This window comes from Sarcophilus harrisii, chromosome 1 (genome assembly GCF_902635505.1).
Source record: "Sarcophilus harrisii chromosome 1, mSarHar1.11, whole genome shotgun sequence".
NCBI lineage: Eukaryota > Metazoa > Chordata > Mammalia > Dasyuromorphia > Dasyuridae > Sarcophilus > Sarcophilus harrisii.
In genome coordinates this window covers 124362046-124386418 of record NC_045426.1, presented here as the reverse complement: position 1 = coordinate 124386418, position 24373 = coordinate 124362046, and the positions used below count along the sequence as shown (strand labels likewise).

At 50.4% G+C, this 24373-nt stretch overlaps 4 protein-coding genes across 4 annotated transcripts; all 4 read right to left on the bottom strand.

Annotated features, from left to right (window-relative positions):
• Positions 1-271: 271 nt before the first annotated feature.
• On the bottom strand, positions 272-6071 carry TBX6 (T-box transcription factor 6). Its single transcript, XM_031963317.1, has 8 exons — positions 4742-6071; positions 4106-4346; positions 2779-3046; positions 2452-2598; positions 2238-2308; positions 2055-2125; positions 1687-1849; positions 272-1057 (listed from the first exon to the last, which is right to left on the bottom strand). Exons 1-8 carry the CDS (start codon positions 4857-4859, stop codon positions 835-837), a joined length of 1302 nt encoding a protein of 433 aa, XP_031819177.1. The 5' UTR covers positions 4860-6071; the 3' UTR covers positions 272-834.
• A 97-nt stretch (positions 6072-6168) lies between these two features.
• YPEL3 (yippee like 3) lies at positions 6169-8902 on the bottom strand. Its single transcript, XM_003762075.3, has 5 exons — positions 8677-8902; positions 7835-8017; positions 7682-7725; positions 7267-7375; positions 6169-6751 (listed from the first exon to the last, which is right to left on the bottom strand). Exons 2-5 carry the CDS (start codon positions 7949-7951, stop codon positions 6662-6664), a joined length of 360 nt encoding a protein of 119 aa, XP_003762123.1. The 5' UTR covers positions 7952-8017; positions 8677-8902; the 3' UTR covers positions 6169-6661.
• Positions 8903-9693: 791 nt separating this feature from the next.
• On the bottom strand, positions 9694-14519 carry GDPD3 (glycerophosphodiester phosphodiesterase domain containing 3). The gene is made up of 10 exons (XM_003762076.4): positions 13669-14519; positions 13047-13089; positions 12804-12939; positions 12576-12621; positions 12106-12224; positions 11881-11970; positions 11175-11308; positions 10904-10963; positions 10766-10817; positions 9694-10302 (listed from the first exon to the last, which is right to left on the bottom strand). Exons 1-10 carry the CDS (start codon positions 14084-14086, stop codon positions 10153-10155), a joined length of 1248 nt encoding a protein of 415 aa, XP_003762124.2. The 5' UTR covers positions 14087-14519; the 3' UTR covers positions 9694-10152.
• Positions 14520-14656: 137 nt separating this feature from the next.
• On the bottom strand, positions 14657-22248 carry MAPK3 (mitogen-activated protein kinase 3). Its single transcript, XM_023497861.2, has 9 exons — positions 22097-22248; positions 20683-20865; positions 19653-19842; positions 18571-18687; positions 17989-18103; positions 17379-17510; positions 16883-16992; positions 16615-16766; positions 14657-15409 (listed from the first exon to the last, which is right to left on the bottom strand). Exons 1-8 carry the CDS (start codon positions 22246-22248, stop codon positions 16644-16646), a joined length of 1122 nt encoding a protein of 373 aa, XP_023353629.2. The 3' UTR covers positions 14657-15409; positions 16615-16643.
• Positions 22249-24373: the final 2125 nt, after the last annotated feature.

Below are 24373 nucleotides of genomic sequence, written 5' to 3'. Positions count from 1 at the left end.
AACATTGAGATCTGAGAGCAAGTTTTTCTGTTTTACCAGACAACTCCAGCTGATTTCTCCATTATTCCTGTTTAGGATCAGGGATCCTGAGAACCTCTTAGTACCTTAGAAACCAGACTGATTGATAGGATTTGAAGGAATACAAAGATAGGACTCCTCCTTGGATTAGAGTCCCTCTTGGAAATGGGAGAGCTTTGTGAAAGAAGAGGCCTTTGAAATCACCTTAGGGCAGGAAGCCAACTGCCCCCAATCTAACAGATTTGTATAACATCACACAATGACTCAAAAGTTTTATTTTAGAGGAAATAAAAAAGCCTGGAGCCCAAAGGTGTTTGGCAAGAATAGTAATTACTGTACATTTGGCGGTGGGGGTGAAGACAGTCTGCTCTACATCCCTGGGAGACTTTCCCCACATGGAGGTAAGGTATGTAAATGTAAATTGGTCAGGCAGTGGTGTGGTAAGGGTGAAGAGCCGGGGTGGAGGGCCTTAGAGGCCTTGAAACTCCCTTAGCTGGGCTGCCCTTGAAAGTTCCTGGTGATGGCCCCTGACCTGTCCTTTTGGTGAGGCCGGTCTCCTGCTGGCCCAGCCCCCACCCTCCATTCACACCCAGGTGAGAGCCCAGGAAGGGGAAGCTGGAGCAGCTGGTCTCCCCCCAGCCTACCTCCACAGGCTTTGAAGCAGGAGGGGGGTGTGAGCTAAAGCTGAAGTGTGAACTGAGTGGGGGGAGGCTTGGCTGAGATGAAGGAGGCAAAAGCAGCCATTTGGTGCGGGAAGGAGATGGCCCCAAAAGTCACCCAGGCTCCAAAGAAGAGTTGGTGGTAGATGCCTCTAACTTAATAGAGGGGCTTGCTGCTCACATCCAGGTAGCCTCCAGGGGCTGCATAGGGGAGAGGGAAGGGCCCCCCTTGGAGGAAGTGAGGGGCAAAGGCTGATGCTGGAGGAGCTGGCGGATATCCAGGACCAGAACCCCCATTCCCTGGAGACAGCTCTAGGAAGGGTGCCTGGTAAGATGAAGGACGAGACAATGGATCTGCAGCCTCCGAGAAGGAAGAGGCCCTGACAGGGAGGAAGAAAGCCAGGTTAGGAAAAGAGAACATCAACCTGTGCTGACATAAGTTTTCCTGTGCTTTACAAAGTTGCTTCCTCACAACAATCCTGCAAAACAGTGAATGTGAGCACTGTGATTTCCATTTTACAGATGGGAAGACCGAGGCTCAAATTTTCCATAATCACATAGCAAGTGAAGGGCTGGAATTATTTGAAGCCAGATCCAGAACTCTGTCCAGCACACTACCCGTCCCTGAAGTAATACATAGTATTACTGATCTTTTATAAATGGGGGAGGCAGGAGAGGAGAGAGAAGGAGTGGGATAATTGGAAATGATTAGAAAGAGCATTCGAGAGATCAGGTTCGGTTTTCAGCTCGGCCACTACCAATTTGTGAAACGTGGGGCATGTCCGAGCCTCTCTGGACCATGATTTCCTCATCTGTAAAATGAGGAACTATAAATGACTTCTAAAGACTAGAACATCAATGACCATCGGAAAGAAAAAAAATGATTCTTTGAAAATCAGCTAATGAAGGAGTGGTTATGATTCAAACCCAGGTCTTATCTGACTCTTAATTCCCGGTTTTCTACCATGCTGTTTCTCCTCAACCCTCAGACATCATTTCTCTGTCTCACCTGGTGGGGAGGCTGCTGGGAGCCCCATGGAAGGCAGCCGGGTGCAGAAGGTAGGCCTCAGCACTGGGCCCCCCACAAGGAGGTGTGGGAACCTCGGCAGAAGAAGAGGCTTGTTCTGGAAGGTCTCCAGCCAATGTGGAGTCGCAGGGACCTCCAGGGCCATCTTTGATGAAGACAATGGGTTAGAAAGATGGAGAATGGAAGGGGGCATGAGAAGGGGTTTAAGGAAGAGGGGAGAGTTGGGATAGAGAGGAGGAGCCAGCCCCTAATCTCAACTGCCCCCAATCTAACAGACTGGAACAACATCACACACGCGCTCTGCAGGGCACACTTTCTCCCCTTCTCGGTGCCACCCCAGTCACACTTACCTCCACCATAGGGCTCCATAATGACAGGCTCTGGTCCCCTCAGCTTCCTCTTAACCCTGGCATCCCGTTCCCTGGAGCCCGTGGAAGGGGGATATGTTCAACATGGCCCCCAAATAATTCCCAAAGCCAGCCAGGCATATGCTCTCCCCACCAGACCCACATCCGGGGCCCTAATACTCCCACCTCTTACAGTTCCTCCCGTTCTCCCGGAACCCCTTAGCAAAGGGATTAGCTGCAATCTTCAGTTGTGTGATCTGGAGGGAAAACCTGGGGTTAATCCAACTTCCCATTTAAGAGAGAACAACCCCCCAAAGCTGGGTGCCTGGCCAACAGACCTTTCAGGGCCTAGAAGGCTTGGGGCAGCCTGGGGGCACGGTGGGGGAGGGGAGTGCCTTACCCGAGGATTCTGGTAGGCCGTGACGGAGATGAACGCTGTCTCCGGGAACCGGAAGGAGGCCACCCCACCCCAGTGGCGGCTGCAGAGCTGGGCAGCCCGAACCAGGTGCAGCCGTGGCTGGTACTTGTGCATCGAGTGAAGGATCAGCTAGAGGCACGTAAGAACGAGAGAAAGATGGGTAGAACAAGGGGGTCCCTCACTCCCTTGCCCCAAAATGTCTAATCTGGGATTCAGCCAACCCTAGGGTCTCACAGCCCAAGAGGGTCATCTCCAGGATGACCTCTGACCCCCCTGGGAATCGCTCCCGGTCGCCCACTGGAGCCTCACATGTCCATGTGGATCCAAGGTGTTGTTGGTGAGCTTGACGCGATGGAAGGACACCGGCTGCCGCATCCAGTGGGCCCCGGTAGCAGGGGAGTCTGGGTGGATGTAGACTCGATCTGGCAGCCGTGGCTCTGCCTTGCCACTCGGCTCCCAGCGGCGGCCTTGCCATCGGTACCGGGCCCCATCCACGGGCACCACGTCCAGGAGGAACAGGTAGCGGGCTTCAGGGTCCAGACCGGTCACTGTCACTCGGCAGGCTGGGAACATTCGTCTGGAGGCAGCACAGGAGGAGAAGGCCTGGAGCATCTGAGCAAGGGTAGGGCAGCCAGGGGGTGGCAATGTTGCTGGACTGGCCCTCTTTAATTCTGACCACAAGGGGGAGTCAGAATCACAATGGTCAATTGTTGGGGGGCAAGAGAGATGATTGGGACGGGGCATAGAACACCAGACAGTGCTAAAAGGGGACCCTTCATTTTAGAGAAAAAGGAAGGGCTGGACTTGCTGCTGGACCTCTGTTACGAAATCCTTAAAATTAAGACGTTGGAATAGATACTGTCTATAAGAGTCCTTTACTTTTTTATTTGTGTCTAGGGGCTCCATTCTATGGCTTACTGGTAAAGTCTCAAGGATCCCTTCTCTGAAGCATATGTTTTTAAATGCATAAAATAAAACAAATCATATTTTTGGTGTCCAAGTTTATGGATTCCCTGAAATCTATCCATCAATAAATTTGGAGTGGAGGGCAGTGTCTCTGGACCCTAGGTTAAGAACTCTTGCTCTGAAGTCTTTTCCATTTCTAAATCTCAGGTTCCTATGTTCAAAGGCTCTCAGTGAATTTAGGTAGGGTTAGGACCCCAGTTTCCTAAAGCCCCAGTCTAGGACTTTGTACTAACTCACATTGCCTTAAACTCAGTTTTCTCTGGGACAGAAGGCAAGGGAGAGATATAGTCCTTCGTGTCTTGGCAGTTAGTTATCTTCCTTTTGATTCCTCAGTAGCACCAGTACATAAAGCATGGTATGTAATAAGTACTTAAACAATTGTTGACTGACTTTGGTTTTACCTGCCCAAGAACAGAGCATGAAACCGCCATCTAACTTTTTTACCTTAGAGAATTACTTTGCTTCAGTATTTTAGTCACAGACAGAAAATCTGTCCCTCTAACCCTCCCAAAAAACTTTAAAAATTAAATGTTTTCTATCATTAAGAAAATTGAGGGGAAGTGGATGGCTTCATGCAAATTTTCACTGATCCAAACCAGTCTCTATGGGCAGACCCAGGCCCCATTTGGGGATAGATTATCTCTTTGGCTCCTTTCAATCCTTGCCTCACCTCCCAGCTTTGGTGATGATCATTTCTGTTCCCACAGAGCTGAATTCTTTCCACAAATCATGGTTCTCCAGGCTTAGGCTGACCCCTGGTAACAGGCGGGAGGCCTCAGAAGCAGAGGCAGGGGCAGTCGACTCTCCTCCCAAAGGAGGAGGCAATGGAGGCAAGGGTGGCGGGGCAGCCAGAGGCCGGGGAGTAGCCTCCAGCCCTGAGAGAAAGCAGTCTAATTTAGGGGTGTCAAGGTCTAGGGTACAGTAGAAAAAGAAGAGAAAACCATCAGTCAGTAAAAGACTGTCTGAACTCCTGTCCCTTCCCTTCTCCCCACTTCCATAGACTCCCCTAGAATTTCAGAACATTCAATTCAGATTTTCAGAATTGTCTGGTTCAACTACTTTGTTTTTCATAAAAGAAACTGATTCCCAGAGTGTAAGGAACTGACTGGTCCAGAGTCACACAGCAAGTTAGTACCAGGGTCAAGACTAACAGCCTCCTGGCTCCCAGTCCAGAGCTCTTTCTATTAAAACTTTGTTATACAATCCCCCTCCTCCCCCACCCCATCCAGCCTCCCCCCCCCAAATTCTTAGTCCTAATACCGACATCCCCCCGCGTGGCCCAAAGCCTCTGGTTCTGTCCTCTCACCTGAGTAACGGTACCCCTCTGACAGCCCTGCTGGAAAACCAAGGTCCCCCCCAGGCTGGGGAGGCCGAAGTCTGTAGCTGGCCCCCAAGGGGGCATAGAGCTCTCGGGGATGGTACATGGGGCAGATCTCAAGCCCCTCCTGTCTTGTCTTGTCCTGTCTGCTCAGCTTTGAGGCCCCCGCCAGGTGATGCCCCCTTTATAGCCCTGGGCTCAGCCCCTTTGGCCCCTGATCACAGCTCCTCCTCCCCCGGGGGCCTTCAGGGCTGGGGGTGCAGGATGTAGGAAAGGGGGGAAAAGTCGGCGGGGGGAGGAGGGGACGGCCCATGGGGCCCAGATGGGAAGGCCCGGGCTCCCCCCGCCCCAATCCCATCTGTCCAACAAGTCAGCCCGCCTCCCTCCCCCTCTCCCGGGCCCCCCCAGCCAGCCCGACGGCTGGGCTTCATTAGCTCTGGCCCCCTACTCCCTAATTACATAATTAACTCCTCGGCCTGATTGATCCCCGGGGGTTGGAAGCAGGACAGCAGTTTGGCGCTTCCTGCCAGCTGTTCGGGGTTCCCACGAGGGAACCTGGGAGCATCTAGGGGGCGGAGCCACCGGGACTCGGGGCGGGGTCCTCGGACTTGGAGGCGGGGCCTCTGGCACGTAACCCGACGCTTCAGCCGGACTCCGCCCCCGCCCCCTGTGCTGGGGCGCGAGAGAGAACCCCGAGATCCCCGGGGAAGAACGCGGCCGAAGCCTGAGCTCAGCAGCCGAGCCTGCCACGTCGGGAAGCTGCCTGTGGCGCCGGAGAAGCCGCCCCACGCTGCGCCGGACTACGTTACCCAGGAAGAAGCGCACCGCAGCGCTCCCTCCGCTCCCCTCGTTAGGGAGGACTGGCTCTCCGGAACTACAGTTCCCAGGAGACTGAGCGCAGCCGGAGTCTGCGCCCTGGCCTAGATCCGTGCGGCGCTTCTTGGGAGCCGTAGTCTCGGTTCTTAACTAGACAGCGTAGGCGTTAGGCTGCAGGAGATGCTTCCCTCTTTCCCCAGAGCCTTCCCTTTCACGGCTGCTCTGGGAACTCGAGGGGGGGGGTCTGAGAGGAACGGCTGACGCTTAGCGGGCAGGAGACGAAACCAATAAAGCAGGACTCTCCGTCCCACAGCTCTTTAAAGCCCTTTCCTCCCAGCAGCCCCGGGAGGCAGGTGGTGCAAGGAATTACCCCACTTTTACAAATCAGTTAACTAACGTTCAAGATCGCCAAACAGCTCATACATTTCAGAGCTAGGACTGTCCATGGTTGAACGGTGAGGGGCCTGCAGCCTGTTCAGAATGCTAGATAAGAAAGTGCTTTTAAGTCCATGACTTTCCGGAGGTGGAGTGAAAGGTGGGGTGCTTGGGTGCAAGAGTCCTTTCCAGGACCTAGAGATTCCAAGAAAGAGAAAGGTGAGTGGTATCTCCGGGAGTTTTATTTACAGATGCTACAGACCACGAAGAGACAAGGAAATCATGGGGAAAGAGTGGTACAGGCTTGAGGTATATAGGCAGGAGGAAAAGGAATGCCATGGAGAGGAAGCAAGGGAGTTATGTACAACAAAGGACATATCTACAGGTGAATCTGGGACAGGGAGAGGGTTAAAAATGAGATCCAAACCAGCCAGATCATGAGGGGAAGCAGAATGGGGACATTTCTTCCCCTACCCCCCCCCCCCCAAAGTCACAGTGCATGCAATAAAATAATAAAATGTATGTACAAGGGCTTGGGACCATCTCCCAACAAAGCCCTGAGGAGGGAGAACTTGCAGTTCCCCAGGGTTCCTGGAGAGGAAGCAAGTAGTTGTTTCTCCCACCAGTGTCCCTCCTCCAGCAGCCTGGCTGGGGTGAGGGGGGCAGCCGAATCATCTTATCAGGGAGACTCATTGGGTTGAGGTTGGAGGTCAGAGGTCAGTCCCAGCCATTGTCCTTGATCATGTGGTTGAGCTCAATGATGTACTTCCCCTCCTTGTATTTCTGACTGCTCTCAAAGGCCTGTTCCTGGAAGGCAGGGAATAGTCAGTTGGGGGGAAAGGGAGGAGGAGGGAAGAAAGACTGGGGTTAGAAGAGGCTGGGATAGTTCTGGAGAGACTGGGGTCAATTTCTGCCTTCACCAAGCCTCCAGTTTTCTCACCTGTCAAATAAGGGTTGTTATAACCTAAGCTACCTACCTCACACAGACTTTGTGATTGTGAAAATCAAATGGGGTTAACAAATGTGAAACAGCTTTGAAAAAGTTCAGGACTCTATAGATGTAATTTTTTAAGGACTTGACAAAGTAGCTGAAAACTCTAATGGACTCATAGCTAGAAGGGCCTTTAAGAGGAACTCTAGTCTAATCCTCATTCTACATTATAGAGAATCTCAGATCCTGAGGGAGGAAGTGAGCTGAGCAAAGTTACAGGTGTAAGTGGCAGAGCCATAATTTGAGCCCAAGTCATTAAAACTTGCTTCAAACAGAACCTGGGATCTGACTATTCTTTTACAACCAGGAGAGGGTCTGAGATGACACTCACATATTTCCAGCCCAAGGTAGTCTTGCAGCTCTCACAATGGATATCAGCCACAGCATGGAGCCCAGTTAGCAGCACACGCTCTTCAGCTGGCCCGCAACCCACGTTCACCCTGTGGGGTGGGTCACCAGGCTGTCACAAATGAGACTAGTCCCTCAGGGGACTCTGGGCCTCAAACAGCGCCCCATCCCAAGCCTGGGGCCCAACTCCTCCCCCTATGGTGCTATCTAGGGTCTTCAGTCCCAGATGGGTCACAATCCCACCGGACCCTTGGTTGGCCCTCAAAGTCCAGCACTACAAGCAAGTGCACGTTCCAAGAGGAGGTTCGTGGGCCAGCAGAGTTTGTGAGACAGCCCCTAGAGTTTTCACCCACCGAGTCTAAAGGGAATCCCTCCAGAGAGGAATCTCCGATACTCACACAGAGTTGAAGAGGTAGGCTCGGCCCTGGCTGCCCTGGAAGGACTGGAGAAAAGGAAAGGAGTCACAGTTACTGTCATTTCTGGGGGCTTTCAAGTGCCCTCCTGACTACAGTCCCTAGGACTGACAGAGCCCCCTCTCCTTGGCGGGTTACCTTGGAGATGAGGTCATCGTGGTTGGCCAGGTGTGCCCGACAGTGGGCACAGCTATACCTTCGGTGACAGTCATCCAGATAAGCTTGGAAGGTTTTGGGCTTAGAGATCCGAACCATGGTGGGGGCTGGGGGCAGTGGCCCCACCCGGGGAGGGGACCACGGAGAGCAAAGGGAGCCCAGAGCCTGGAAGACCATGAAGAAGTGTCAGGATCGCGGCGCCCGTCTCCTCCCCCAAAGTTCTCTGTCTCCTCCGCCGCTTCTTTCCCTCCCAGGACCAACCCGGCCTCAGCATCTCATCAGGCTGCAGCCAAGGCTGTCAGACTCGGCTCTCCGCTCTCCCTAGAGCCGGGCTGCCTCCCTGGGGGAGGACCGTGGCTCAGCCTGGGTTCGGGCAAAGCATCGATCTGACTCATTGCCTTGAGAGACCTCCAGGTGCATCACCGGGGAAACTGAGGCCGGGAGAAGTGACTCAGCCGGGCCGCGCCTCCGCCCGGGCCCAGACGAGCCGGTGTGTCCTGGAAGCCGGGCCACGGCTCGGTATGTGGGAGGGAAACCCGAAAGGGAAGAAAAGCCGGGGGACCCGCCGGGGGGGAAGTAGTCTGGCTGGGTAAAAACTGCGCAGCCGGGAGGGGGAGGGGAGGGGCGCGCGGGGCCGACGCTGCAAGGGGGAGCACCCCAGGAGTGGGTCTTCGCGAGGGCCGTGGCCTCGGGGTAGTCTCTGCCTTTCCGGGGAGAGGGAGGGGGAGGGCTGCCGAGGGGAGGGCGCCTGGAGCTCGGGCTGGGGGGCCAGGAGCACGGCGGCGCTGGGGGGCCCTGGGCTCTGGGAGTTTGCTGGGCCTCACCTAGGTGCGCGGAGGGGCCCGGTCCTCCGGGGTCTGGGGTCGGGTGGCGGGGCGCTCCGGAGCCGGGGCGCTGTCCCCACGCCCGGGGTTCGCAGCCGCGACTTGTTTACACCGAGACCAGCTGCTGCTGCTGTGAGCTCTCCCTCCTCCCTCCCTGCCCTCTCCCGGCGGCCGCCGCGGCCAATCAGGGCGCTCTATGCAAATGACCGGGGAGCGTCACGCATCCGGGAGCGTTGGAGCCCCGGCCCTCGCCTCTCTCGCCCTGTGCCTCGGTCCGTTTCTGTCCCTGGTGGCGGCTGGCCGCCTCCGGAAATGCGGCGGAGTCTGGGGCTGGGTTAAGGGCAGGGGGTGCGCGGGGCGCCCGGGATGCCCACCCTCGGAAAACAAAGGCGCTCCGAGTCCGGGCGGGGCTTCGCCGCGCTCCGCCCCCCCCTTCCCCGCCGCCGTCTGGGGCGCCAGGCCTCCGCGACGCCGTAACAAAGTTTCCCTGCCCGCCCCCCAGGCCGGGAGCCTGCGCTTTGCCCTTCTCCCGCGGGTGCCGATCCCGGGCCTGGAGCTGTCCGTGCAGCCCCCCCGAATCCTCTGGGCACAGGGGGCGGAGCTCCCCGGGGCTGCCCCCGCCTTCTTCCTAGGCTGCGGCCTCGGGTCCGGGATGCTCTGGGGCGCAAGGAGGAAGGCATCTCGCGTCTGCAGGGTCCGAAGCCTGGGAAGCCCGACTCAGGCCTCCAAGTGGACGCGGGAGGAGGGAAGTTTGGAGGCGGACGCCCTAGGGTGCTTCCTAACCCCGCGGGAGCACGCCCCCGCCCCCACTCCCACTCCCAGGTCTCGGCCTGCCCTCTAGAGGTCACCCCACCTGCAGGTACTGATTCTCCGACCGGGCTGAGGCAGCAAGGCTGGGCGTGGCATCAGAAAGTGCGCTTGCTCTGAGTCAGGAATGTGGCCCGACCAGAAGCCCAGGACTCTACTCCCGGGCTCCCGTCTTCTTCCCCAACCCCCTCCTCAATAAAGACACTTGACTCAGTAAGAAAGCTTTTATTGGGGAATAAAGATGAAAGGCAGCAGGGAAGGAGTAATCGTGCTTGCGAAAAAGTATTTTAAGGGAGATCTTGAAAAACTTGCAAGATCCGATGCTGCACAAAATCAATTAAACATACAAGACTATCACAAAATAAAGGAAAACAACACTGAAAGATTTAAGTTCTGATTCATGTGTTCGTGTTCACTTGTCATTTAAGAAAACTCAATTTTGAAATAAGTTTCTTGCCTCTCAGCAGAGAACTGTTAAAACAAACATTAGGCATATATTTTCACACAGCCAACCAGTTGATAGAAATCAATCTTTTTGCTTGACTCCTGGAGAAATTTCTATCGTGGTGGAGCTGGAGAATAACTGGAAAGTGATAGTGATGTATTCAATAAAACATTTAAAAAGGAAAAAAAAATTGTAGAGCTCCTTGACCCAGTTAGCTTCTGGAGTCACCTGTCTGAGTTGCTCTGGTTAGGTTTCTGGGGATGATTGTCCAGGTAATGACGAAGGGCAGTAGGGTAATCTGTCATGACCCCTGTGGCTCCCAGCCTATATGCTACTTCAAAATCGGATTCTTCATTAAGGCACCAAAATACCACCTAAAGAAAAGATAAAGTTGGGAAAGTGCTTTGTTTTCCCAGAAACCCTCCACTTATCAAAATTACCATTCCTTCTCCACCTCCATAAAGACTTCTCCTTAAAGCCTCCTCAGAACTCCTATATTTACTTCTATTTACCTGTACCACTGACCAAAAATAAAATGCATTTCTATCTTTTTCATATGTGTGATAGCTCCTGGGTACAGGGATTGGCAGACATTGTGGAGTAGAGCTCAGACATTTCCTAGATATATGACTTTGGGCAAATCATTTTGACTTCTTTAAATCTTAGGTTGTTTACCCAGTAAAACTGAGATAAGAGGATTTATACTATCTATCTTACAGGGGTGGTTTTTTTTTTTTTTTTTTTTTTGCTTCCTCTTTCCTCCTTAGCAGCTAACACAGGGCTGAGTAGACATGAAATATTCTGAAATATTAGTTGACATGTAATGACTGAACTCACTTGTATCCCTCTTTCTTCAAGATGCCTGATTAGACTTCTCCTCATGATCAGCCTGAGGGAAGAAAGAAGCAATATTCTCAGACAACAGAGGTCATAGGGCTGAAGCAATTCCCAAACCACCCTCCTTGCTCATCTTACCTCTTAGTGAAGGCTGCTGCCAATTTATTCAAAGCAGAGAACCGAAATGGGAAGTAGGTCCTGGTTCAATAGATGAAATCTGATCAGTCAATTAGGCCTGGCTTTGAGATACTGCTCAAAAACTTCTTCCTCAGCCCCATCACCATGATTCTAATTCTCATTATTATCAGTGATCACAAAAGAGAGAGGGGAAGAGATGTCCCCTCGCTCCTTTGTTTTATGTGCCCTGTCTCTTTCCCAAAGTCAAAGCCTAGTCTAACAGCCCTATTACCTGTTGATGATGGTGGGCAGGAAGCACAGCAGGAATTTCTCACGGATGGAAAAGAAGGGCAACAGTCCCACATAGTACATCAACAGCAACCAAACGACTCGAAGTGCAGTGAAAGAAGTTGGCATTTCTGGATTCTAAGGGAGTCAGGAAGGTCAGTGCTAGGGGTAAGAAGAGGAAAGGGAAATCCAGGCTTATCTGAAGGAGAATGGCAAGCAGGGCCTTCCAGGAAAGAGGTGCTCAAGAGTATAGGACAATAGAATGCTCCAAGGATAACTTTTTTGCTATGACCACCCAGGTGGTAAATGGCAAAATCAGGATTCTAACCCCCAAATTTTCAGATTCCAAGCCACTTTTTAGGTGGCTCAATCACTCCTCACTTAATGAAACCTTCCCTGACTAACTCTCCTTCCCACAGGCAGCAAAAGTCCTTTTTGATGTTGCCTCTTACATGTTGCTGTAATCTACAAAAAACCTGAAGGCTAAGGAAAGGAATGGCACTTCAGAAGCAGCTGTAGACTAAGTTCAATCAATCTCATATGTTGTCTCCTGAAGGAGAGAGAAGTCCTTTGAAGAGGGAGCAGCAGAGAGCATAGGATTTCATGAGTAATGGGCAGATGAAATTAGGTAGGGGTTCGGGGTAATAGAAGAATAAGGGAATATCAGGAAATGGGAGACAAGGGAGTTTAGGGCAGAAGAGGTAACTTACAGCTACACGGCATTTCTTCATGACAGAATTCTTTGAAGAAGCCCAGATGGTGATTTCATTTCTGTCGAAGTGCTTGACCAAGGTGGCAATCTGAGGGTGTGAAAGTCAGAGGGGCTTTCTTGGCTCTGAAAACTTCCTCAGTCCCTAGCTCTCCCCATCCAGAGATCAATGTGCCCCACTTTTCAATTTCTCTTCTCTGATCTTCCGAACTGTCTTCAGTCTTACCTTGTTAATGAGTTTCTCATTGTCCACTTTAACTTCCACAGATACAGGTATTTTGGGGAATCTCTGGAAAACATCTTCTAGCCTAATCATCTTTCGATCTGATCCATGTGCAAATTTGCCTACAATCAAAGGGAAATAGTAAATATGGAAAGGAGAAAGGGATTACAGAGAAGAGATTGGAGATCAGAGAGAAGATCAGAGGTTACTAAGGGGATTGAAGATTCTGAAAGGGGAGTATCAAAGAAAAGAGTAAAAGGTCATAGTAAAAGGGAGGTTTGGGATCACAGAGAAGTCAGATATACGTCTAGGAAGGAGGGCAGGATGTAAAGATTCCCTTCTCTCCCATCACACTGACTAAAGAATGTAGGTTTGTTTAGTTCTCCCTCCCTTCCCTACAGTAGTTCCCAGGGAATACAGAAGATAACTTTCATAGTAAACTGTTCCCAATCCAAGGCCCCTCTATTTCTCACCTGGGGAGAAGTACACTTCCAACTCCTCCCTGTAAAGAGGCAGGTCCTGGGGGGAGTGTAGGAGAGAAAGGGTTGATATCATGGGGAAACCATGCTGGCAGAATGAAAGGGCAAAGATTTGAAGGACCTTGATGTGGGGGAGGGGCATAAGGGTGAGGTCCTTAAGGAGATTCTGGGGGAAGACAGGAAAGTCTTAAAGGTGGGGAAGGATTTATATAAGGATTCCACCTTATAGTCTATATCCTGAATATCCTTGTTCAGGCCCGATTGTCGAAAGAGGTTCTTATCATGGGAGACAACAACTTGGCCATCCCGGGTCAGATGGCAGTCCAGCTCAAAGAGATCTGGTCGTTGGGTCATAGAGCTGTGGGAAGGAAAGGGGACAGGTCATTTTTGACCCAATATCTGTGGGGCATGGAGCCTAAAAAGGAAACACTGGGATCAGAGATCAAAGGAGAGGAGCAAACTCACTTCTCAAGGGCTTCCATGGTATGTTCAAGCCGTTCTCCAGAACCTGTGTGAAGGGATGGGACATAAGTCTGAGCTCCCTTCTTCAGTTCCAGTTTCTCTGTGAATCACATTCCATTCCTCTGTACTACTTTGTTTTCTTGTTCCTCTAATCAGTACCTGGTTTTTTTTCTTTCTCCATACCACTCCTCTACCCTCCTAATATCTTCTTTTTCATTCCCTAGAACTTGGGTTTCCTCTTTCTCCAATTCCATTCCTTCCCAAAGTACTTGTCTCTTCTCCCTATTCACCCAATCCCACTATCCACCCAGTTACCTATTTCCCAGAACCTCTTTTCAATCTGATCCCTTTGAACATGTCTCCCTGCCCCAATACTCTTCCTACTATATATTTAGACCATCTCTTCTCCCCAGTTCCATCCCATTCATCCTTTACAATGGTGTCAAACTCTGATAGAAAAGAATTCCTGCTAGCCACACAGTGACTTAATTTTAAAACAATCTTATTCCATTTTCCTCCATATACCCCAGAACTTTTCATCCCTCTCTCTAAGCTCCCCCCCTTCCATTGTTGTCTCCTGGTCCCAGACTCATTAGTGTTTATTCCTTGGAAGCAGTATCCTCACCCCCTCTGTGGGCAGCAAGTTGGCAGCGGAAGGCACGATGCAGAGGAACATGGAGTAGATGAGGTCGACGAAGGAAGAACAGGGAGAGCAAAGTATAGCCCCCCAAGGCAGGGAGAGCATAGTAGAGAAAGGAGGTCACGGTAAAGGCCGACATCGGAGGGTGAGATGAGAGGGTCTCCGGCTCCAGCAGGAAAGGCTTCCCCTCGGCTCCCTCTCCAGCTCCTTCTCTGACTGCAGGTTTGCTCTGCCGGGGCTGCAGAAGGCTACCTCTCCGGCTCCACCACGCCCCTAGGACCTGCTGAACCTGCCACTGGCAGGAGGCCCAGGCCATTGGGCTGGAGCCAAGGCGGGACATCCTGGGACCTGGCCCGCCCCAGGCCATGTCCCCACCCCCCTTCCGACTGGGGCTGCCTTCCATCCCTAGGGACAGAGCAGAGCTGGAACAGGAAAGCTCACTCTAGCATGCTTGCTCAGGCGCCCCCTGCTGATCAAGAAGGTGACTGACCGAGAGCTCCCCTCCCCCCCCCCCGCCCCCCCCCGCTGGGTGCTCAGGGTCAGGCCTCCAGGCAGTTATGGGGCGTGTGGGGGAACAAATGGGAAACCCTTGAGTCACCCCCGTTCCAGTTAGACAGGAAATGATCAGGGTAGGAAGACAGTGGGGACTTAATGGAGAAAATGAGCCCACTCCTTTTCAGGGAAGGAGGCCCCTACATGCATCTTTGCATCCCAAACCCTTCCACCACCCCTACCCCACCCAGGCCCAACTGTACCCATTCAAGTATGTGGAGAAAGAATGGAGTCCGGCTAGCTGAGGTCCCAGATCTCTGGAGTCGGCAGGGCTCAGGTTGTTGATGATTAAGCCCTTTCTACTTCCTTACCATCCCCCGTCCCCCATCCCCCCAAAATGCTGGTCAATTCCAAGAAAGGTCCAGAATAGTCGATGAAGCCCTTAGGAAATGGCAGCAAATAGAGACACGGAGGCAGGGCATCCTGATACACATCTATATATTTATATATTAGATACAGATGCTGGGAGACGGGCACAGCCTCCCCTACAATACTGTAGAATTGGCCTTTCCCTCCCACACACATTCACACACACAAGCAGCAGGGGCACCCCCTTCTAGGAAGGGTGAGGGGCAATGGGGTTAAACGTGGCATCTTCAAGGGCCCAAGCCCAGGGTCTGAAGGACCCCACTTCCTCCCTCCAGACCTCTTCCTTTCTCCTAAATCTGAAAACTAGCCCTTGAGAGTCAGGAATGTCCCACAGAGGTTAGAGAAGATCTGGGGGAGGTGTCCATCGTGTGAAAGAGCCCAAACCCTTCCAACTCACTCCCCACCAAACACATTCTTCAAGGTGCCTCGTAGGGATTAGAAGGCTGAGAAGCAGCACTAGCCCTTGAGAAAAGGAGCATGTGAAAGGAAATGGGCAAAGCAGCCTTGGGCTCCCTAGGCCAGGCTGAAATGGGAAGGGGAGTGAAGGCTTCTGGGACAGTGGTGAGCCAGCTAGGGGAGCAAAGGTTTGGTCCAAAACCCCCAGCTGCAGAAGGGGCCATGGTTACCACCTGAAGTAAAGGGGATGAAAGGCTTTCTCTGAGATAATGCATGTTAGGACACAGGGGCCCAAACACCCCCTCACACACACACCCATCCGTCCCCTGCCTGGAATGGGGGGCCAGGGTGTGAGTGGCATCCAGTTTCAAACAGTCCAGCAGGAAAAGGGGCAGGTGGAATTCAGACTCTGGATGAAAAAAGAGAGGCCAAGACCCAAATTCAGAGATTTATGAAGAGGGAGAAAAAACCTGAGATCAAAAGGGCATAAGAAAGAGGCAGGGAACCAATTAGCCAAAGTTGGCAGAAAAGCTGATCTGATTAATAAGTCAGGGAAAACTGGCTTGGACTTTCAGACATGTGTAAGCACAGTTGGTCTTCTTCCCAAATATTTATATCCCCTACCACCACCCTTGGGGTTGAAGGAGCCAAGAATATGGATATACTATCATTATTCACTGGAGGAAAGGAGATTACAGGAGGGATGCCCCTCTGGTAGGCCTCTCCACACAATCTCTTTCTAAAAGTTACTTTGTAGTTCCAAATTCCTAGGAGGCCAAGGAATGAAGACTGGGGGTACCCTGAAGGAACTCCAGTTCCCACTAGGGCAGCGCTGGTAACTGGAGAGAGGTTGATAAAGGGACCCAAGAAAACTGAGCCCAGGAAACCTTGGCTTTTCCATGCTGTAGGGCCAGACAAACAGAGGAAGGGTAAGTAAAATGGAAAAGCCTAGTGGAAGGAGCATTGAACTTGTCATCAAAGAAACTGGCTTTAGTTCTCAATTCTGCTACTTACTGACTGTTTTGAACCATCTGTACTTTAAATATTCTCATATCTAAAATGGCAATCACAATATTTGTTCTATTCATCTCACAAGGCTGTTGTGAGGAAGGCACTTTATAAACTCTGAAGTGTTATATAATATGAATAAGCTTCATAACATGAAAAGGTAGGGAGGAGGAGGGGAGAGTTTTGCTGGGGGAAGCAAACCCAGGAGAAGAGATAGACTTGTAAAGATATGATGGAATGGGTGTATATTTAGAGAAGTGTATAGATATGGGTTTGTGTACAACATGGGGTGATATAGGGTGAAGGAGGCAATGTGTATGCATCCAGGGTGCATGTATATATATATATATATATATATATATATATATATATATATATATAGAGAGAGAGAGAGAGAGAGAGAGAGAGAGAGAGAGAGAGAGAGAGAAGGAGAAGGGAGGGAGGAAGAGAGAGAGGGAGGGAGAGGAGAGGGAGAGGGAGAGAGGCAGGCCTTTGTGTTTTCAGATGTTTGTAGGCAGTTTGTTTATGGTAACAGGGCTGTAGGCAGGTGTTTGCACATAGGATGTGTAAACAGGATATAAACACAAATGTATCAGAAGTACTTACCAGGTCCTCAAGAGGAGAGGATCCTTGTTTCAGGGGGCTCCTGGGGCTCCAGGTTGGAATCGGGCTGTCTCTTGGAAGATGAGTTCCTTCAGTCGTTCCTTTGGCAGGTCATCCAACTCCATGTCAAAAGTAAAGGGTTCTTCTGCCACTGGCTGGGAAAAGCAAGGGTAGGGGATTAAGGTTAGAGACTTCAGAGATAGCTATCCAGTCAGTAATTGTGCTTTTGTTCACCCTCCCAACCCCATTTGATGCCAGCCCCTTGTCCCACCTCATCAGTTGGATCATAGTACTGCTCCAAGTAGGGGTGGGCCAGGGCATCCTCCACTGTGATTCGCTTGTTAGGGTTAAAGGTCAACATCCGGTCCAGCAGGTCCAGGGCTGGGTGAGGTCATGGGTCAGAGGCATGGAGTCCACAAATCCTTGCCTCATGAGGCAGAGTGGGCATGAGGGATGGGTAGGAGGGAAAGGTATACTAGATACTTTTCTTCCCCCCCATATTTAGGGACCCCTTAAAGTTTAAATGATAGAACTAAAGGCACAGAATCTATTGGGCAAGGAGAGATACGCAAGAAAACTGGTCTCTTTTAGCTAGTAGAACTAAGACACAGAAATTCCCCTACTTCTACCCCAATCCCCTATGTGGACTGAAATTCTAGGGCCATGCTGTCCCTAGTCTTCTTTCCTCTGGATCCTAGTCCACAGTCAGATTTTCCCATTCTTCTTAATTTTCAGTTATCTATCCCATTTCTTTCTCTCCCTCTCACCTTTGGAGTCTGCTTTGGGAAACAGCTTGACCCAGGGCACCTTAGGTTTGGATGGAAGTGACTGTAGGTAGTTCCGAGCCTTCATGTTGATGATACAATTCAGATCATCCTGGGACGGAGAACCTAGGATACCTGGGGACAAAGGAAAGTTCACAACAAAAGACATGGGAAGGAAATCAAGGAAATAAGCGATCACTGTTGATATTCATCTTCCCAGGAAAGCTGGCTCAGAAGAATCTCATAGAAACCTGACAGGATTTGGAACAATCTAGGAGCTGAAAACCAGAACACCCTTGCTCTAGCAAACAGCACTAAACTCAACTCTAGGGAAGAGAACGTTGTGTAATAGAAAGAACACTGGGTTTAGAGTCATAAGACCTGGGTTTGAATCATGAATGTCATTCACTAGCTCTGTGATGCTGTATAAATTACAAGGAGTTACCTCCTTGGGATTCTTATTCCTTACCTGTTTAGGAGAAAAAAAAGGGGGGGGAAATCCTTAGCCAATGCACTCTGAAAATGCCTCCCCATTGTAGCTGCTAGCTCACAGGGTCCCACCTATCCATCTTGCTAGCCTGCCCCCCAGCCCAATCCACTACCAACTGCTCACCTAGAATGTGGTTCAGCTGATCCAGGTAGTGCTTCCCAGGGAAGATGGGCCGATTGGAAAGCATTTCTGCGAGGATACAGCCCACAGACCAGATATCAATAGATTTGGTATAGCCCTGACAAGAGAGAAAATCATAGGAATAGGTAGCCATCGGATTATCACAAAAAGGCAGGTTTTCTGGTCACCTCTTGTCCTGAACCACTACTCCTTCCTTCCAACCTTTTTGCCCCAGCAGGAACCATTGAAGGCAAAGGGGCTCTCAAATGAGCTTGGGTATCCTCATCATTACCTCTTTGGATTAGCAGAACTTATATTTGCTGACAGAAGTGGCCAATTCTTTTTTCCTCTCCCCATCATATAAAAACCCATAATTGTAATTTGAGATTAGGAGTTATGAAAATAACCAATCTTGTCCTCTCCCTCTTCATAGTGGTCTGGATGAAAGTTAGAGCACCTTCACTTATGACCATTAAACAATCTCAATGTTCTCTTTTTATGGTTTCTCACACTTCTCTTCTAGTACCCTCACTTGGAATTTGGAGAGGTTTTGTGAAAGGTCTGAAGATAACTTCATCAACTCACCTTAGAATTGAGCATGATCTCTGGTGCTCTATACCATCGCGTAGCCACATACTCAGTCAGGAAGCCTGTATGATCGTGCTCAGGGTCAGCAATTCGGGCCAGGCCAAAGTCACAGATCTTAGAGGGAAAAAAAAACCAAAAACTACTTTGTTTTCAGTCAGTAGTATTCTATTATTTGTCCATTTATAATTGTACAACTTTATCAGATTCACATTCAATGCCATTATCTGGCCCCAACTTAGCTTATTTCTTACTGTTCTCCAATATAAACTTTTATCTCCAGACAAACCAGTCCCATTTACTAAACTCCTGAACATGCCTTTTGTAGAGCATTCCTTCATGCTTTTGTGTATCTCCCTGTTTATAATTCTTTCCCAGAGTAATGACCTAAATGTTAACTATTCAAGAGTCACGTTGCCTCCTTTTGTTACTAAATTGAACTTATCTCTATCAACAACAATGTCTGAAATGGCCAATATTTCCCAAACTAATATAATCAAAGAACATTTCTGCAATTGAAATATGATGACAGAACTCATGAATGCTAGTCAAAGGACATGAACCACATCAGAAATAAAGGAGATTGAGGAAAAATTGAAACAAAACAAATTAAAACTATTTTCATTTACCCTTTCCCCAATTGCTACATGTAATAAGTATTTGTTGACAAAAGATGTAACTTCATATTTTAGAAGGGGAGAATAAAAGCTTTCTTCCACATGAACTCTATTCACTAGTGTTTTATTAAGCATGTATTTCTAGTGTCTCATCCAGATAAATTAAGTTTATGGAGAACCATATTTTATATGCTTTTATTCTCTGCAAGCAAAAGATCTTAAACATAATAGGTTTTTAATATTTGTAGAAGAATGATGATAGAATGTACTGTCAATTAAGAGTCAAAATGAGAAAGCCACCCAGGGAGAGAAAATTCTTAGAGTCACAGATAATGATAAGTAGCTTGGAAATCATGGTCCTTTACACATTGGTTGGAAATGGCATCCACCAAGTACATATGTGGTAGAATGGAGTAAGGTGAGAGAAGGAAAAGAAATGATCATTTCTAACTTCTGCCTTCTTACCTTGAGGTCACAAGTGGTGTTGATGAGCAGATTGGAGGGTTTGAGGTCCCGATGAAGCACATTGGCTGAGTGAATATATTTGAGGCCCCGTAGGATTTGGTACAGGAAGTAGCAGACATGGTCATTACTCAGCTGCTGGCTCTTGAGCAGCTTATACAAGTCTGTTTCCATCAGGTCCTGAACAATGTAACTGAGGAAGTCATGGAGGAGTTCCCCCCCACTCCAACCAGGAAGTGGGGGAACCAATAGGAACTAGGGTTAAGGAGAATAACATGTAGGTGCTATAGTCAGGCACAGTCAAGCCAATAGGAAGGCCCCTACATCTAGCCTTCTTCTGTTATTCTTTAGAATGGCTCAGACCCCATCAGACAGTTACTTTTACGTTATAAATCCATACACATGGGGAATGGTGTGAGGAAGAGGGTTGATGGGGATTTACTTGAGGTAGAGAATAGGAAAGGACTAAAAGAGAAGAAATGAAGGAAGGAAAACTGAGAAAGCAGCAGAGAGGAAAAAGGGAATGAGGATACTCTCCAAACTAAGGAAGGTCCAAGCATCTTCCTGTGCTGGGAAGTACCTGGGTGGGGCTCTGAGGAGGGAAGTTCAAGAGAAAATGGCTATAAACCTCAATCTACTAACTTATAGGAAGAGCTAGGTGTTACAAGGAATAGAGCATTGGGCTTGAAGATAAAATGACTCTTCCTGAGTTCAAGTCTGATCTCAGATCTTACTAACTTTGTGACCCTGGGCAAGTCACTTAATTCTATTTAACTCAGTTTCTCATCTGAAAAAACGACTAGAGAAGGAATTGGCAAACCACTTCAATATCACTGCCAAGAAAATCCTAAAAGGAGTCACAAAGAGTTAGTTGGATATGACTGAAATGACTGAACAACATTAATTTCTGTTCACCACTCTTTTCTCCTATTGGAAAATGGAAAATAAAGGAGTAGAAGACAGAGAAGGGGGGTGGAGAAGCCTTTTAGAGCCTGATCCTAGGTCCAGAGCTGGATAAAGGGGTTAAGGATACACATCCCTCATGGCTTCCAGCGTGGGTGCTCGAAGGATGTCACGGATGCCAATGACATTCTCGTGGTGGCAACGAAGCAGGATCTGAATCTCCCGAAGGGTGCGCTGGCAATATGTCTGGTGCTCAAACGGGCTGATCTTTTTGATGGCTACTCGAGCCTTTCGAACATGGTCAAAAGCAGAGCTGTTGAGGTAGAGGGCAAAGGAACCATCTTGGATCACAGTTGGAATAGAGCTCTGCCCCAGGGAAAAGGGACAAAATGCTAACCGAACGGGGGTGAGGGGGATGTTGGAGGAGCTGTAGAGACTAAGGATTAGGGATACAGTTACAAAGTAAAGTGAGGGAAAGCTAGGCCTCAGAGCTATGCTTAGGCCTTGGGGTAGGGAGTAGGAAGAGAAAGGGGGAAGGAGGGTCAAGGGAGAACTCTGACCAGGCAGTAAACAATGCAGGCTCCTTCCTGCCACCAGGGCCTGAAGTCTCCTGGGAGTAGGCTGGGGACCAGCCAACCCAAGCTCTGACTTCACTCCGGGAAGAAGCTACTGACTGTCCTTCCCAGACCTCCACCTAAACTCCAGCTGTTAGGATCCCTCATCTCCCTCCCTACTGCGGGGCTGTCAGATTAATCTAGAAATCCAAAAGGGGGATGAGGAAGGTAAGGAGAAAATAAGAAATAAAGAGAAAACGAGTCAGGAAGTCCTGGGAGAAACAAGGAGCTGGGGCCTGGAAAGGAGGGGATGGAAGGGCCGCAGCTGAGGAGAACGTTTATGAGAACGCGGGGAGGAGGGCAGATGGAGGGAACTGACCCGGGAAGGGTTCAAGTCCCCGGGGAAGGCCTGTAGCGCCGAAGGGGAAGAGCCTGGAACAGCGAGTGTTCCAGATGATCCTGCCCAGCCCCGCACCACTGGCCTCCCCTCACCCCAAGACTGGGGAGAACTCGTGGCTCCCCACCCCGATTCTGCCCCAACTTCTCTGGCCAGCGGCCCCTTCCCGATTCCTCCATTTAGAAGCCCCCTGCCCTCCCCCGGGAACCTCCGCAAGCTCCCCTCCCCTTCTCTCAGCACGTCCCCGGAGATGCCGCCCCTTCAGGGGCGCCCTCTCCCCCAGGATCCCGGGAGACCCCTTCCCTCCGGGCCCCCGTTCTTTTCCTCAGAACGTCGCCCCTCCTCCCCAGCCTCGGCGCGCCACCGCCACCCCTCTTCCCTGCCTCCGAACATCCCTGGAAGCCGCTCTCTTCCTCAGAACATCCCTAGGGACCCCTCCTCTTCCCGGATCGTAGCCCGGGCCCCTCCTTCCCCTGCGAATACTCCTGAAGACCCTCCCCGCTTTGGAACTTCCCCCGGGCCCCCGAACCCCCCGGGAGCCCCTTCCCCTCTTTCCGAACACCTCAGGAGCCCCCCCGGCCCCCGGCCCGTACCTGACCATGCCGTACGCCCCCTCCCCAATGTACTGCAGCTCTGTGTAGCGCGGTCCCACGTCAAACGGCTGGCCCTTCACCATCTCCACCTTTCCCGGGACCCCGGCCCGCCCAACCTCGGGGCCCCCCCCCCCCGCCGCCACCCCCGCCATCCCACCCCTCCCCCCCGGCCCGCCGTCCGCCCGGCGCGCGCCGGCCCCGCCCTCCGTGTCGTCACCCCGCCGCGCAGGCCCCGCCCCCCGGTCGAGCCCGCCCTCGCGTCGGGACCATTGGACATCCGGGTTCGGCGCCTTTGCCCCGCCCACGCGTCCTGCCCCCCCCTCCCCCCCCCTCCCCCCCCAGGCCCGAGCCTTCTGGGAGCGACGTCCGGGCCCTCGCACCCCACGCCCTGGCCTGAGAGGCTGGATCCCGGGCTTTCCTGCGTGAGGGAAGCCCCGGTGCGAGGAAGGGCCGGGCCCGCGGAGTTAGCCGGTGGGAAAAGCCCGAAGGGTGTCGGACTTGCATCCCATGAAGGATGCTTTGGGGAAGCCACCCGGCTTTCCCCCCGGCCCACCTCCCAACTCCGGATCTGCGATCTTAGCACGCGCCGGGGATGGGCCTCTAGGTCACTCGTTAACCAGCCGGGACACCCGCAGAGGCTATCTTGGGAAGGAGGCCTTTTCTTTCTCACAGACGGGCCACGGCCTGGAGATAGAGAGGCAAAGGGTGGCCCCGGCCTTCCAGGAGCTTACAGTCTAACGGGGAAACCCGACGGGCTCACGGGACCTGCTCACCGAGCAGGACCGTGTCCCTGGAGCAGCTAGGAAGCCACGAGAGTCAGGGGGGAAAGATGGTGAGGGGGGTCTAGGTTAGGATGAACTTGGATCCCCAAGGACAGAGATTTGCATTTGCTCTTGAAAGGGACAGGAAGCTTATTGGCAGCAGGCTGGGATGTCACATGATGGGCCAGTCTGCAGCTGGACCAAATGCTCTTAGAAACATCATCCCTTGTGCATTTATCTCAGCTCAGTCTGTGTTCTTTTTCCTGAGCAGAGACTGGACTGAGAAAGATGCACAGAGGATAATAATTTAGAATAGCAATGGCTGTTCAATTATATGAGTTTAAAAAAAAAACACCCAACCCTGGAGAAAGACAGAAACCATGAGTTAAACTCACCAGTCTACAGTATCTAGCGATCTGCCTACCTTTCCTCCAGTACAGATATGCTATCTCCTCTGATGTTACTGTTCAGTCCCATCCAACTCTTTGTGATCCCATTTGGGGGCAAAGAGACTGAAGTGGTTTGCCATTTCCTTCTCCAAATCATTTCACAGATGAGGAATCTGAGGCAAAGGGGGTTAAGTGACTTGTCCAAGTGACTTGTCCAAATGTCTGGGGCTGGATTTGAATTCAGATCTTCCTAACTAACAGATCACAGGCCTTTATCTTAGATTTTCCACTTTGATTTTCTTTGATACTGATTCCACTTAGATTTTCTTTGATACTGATTATCACTGCTCTCTTCCATGGAGTGTGCACAAAGCAACCCATACTCTCTTTTGTGTGTGAAACTTATTCCTAGCTTTCCATTAATCTTTCCTAGAAGTTCTTTTTAATATAATGGAACTCTAGTTTATCTATACATTGCTGCTCCCTATCATTAAATTCCTTGAAAGGACAAAAAAACAATAACTGTTCAATAGGGTAGGGTTATAAAAACATATCTGCAGGATTTCAGTAAATTATTTTTCCTTCTTAAATGACCAGGCAGAGACTTCTATAATTCCCCCATAATTTGCTTCTGGATCAGATATACCAATTCAAGGTAGCATGATTCATATGCCAATTTAATAGACCCCAGAGGAACATACAGTAAGCCTGGCAGGATCTGGGATTAGTCCTTGCTAATTTGATAAGCCCTTAAAAAAAAAAAAAAAAAACTAACTTCTTCATGAAATTACAAGATATTAGTGACTCAATAAAATGCTAGATAGAGATCTGCTATGAGCCATGGGTGGGGATTATTGTGATGCTGTTTGGGTGGTCTAGATTAGTGGCTATAAGAGAGCAATCTCTTAAGAATTGTTAAGAATCCCCTTTAAATCAGCCACAGATTTTAACAGTGAAAGAATTCACTCATTCCCAAATTATTAGTTGCAAAATGAAAGTTTATTGTTAGATAGAAATCAGTTTACCAAGAGACTGACTTCTATAGTGGCAGACCTATTGGAAAATGGAGTTTTGCACTGAGAACACAGTTCTCAGTGGACAGAAAGTTCTGGCAGCTTTGTGAGCTA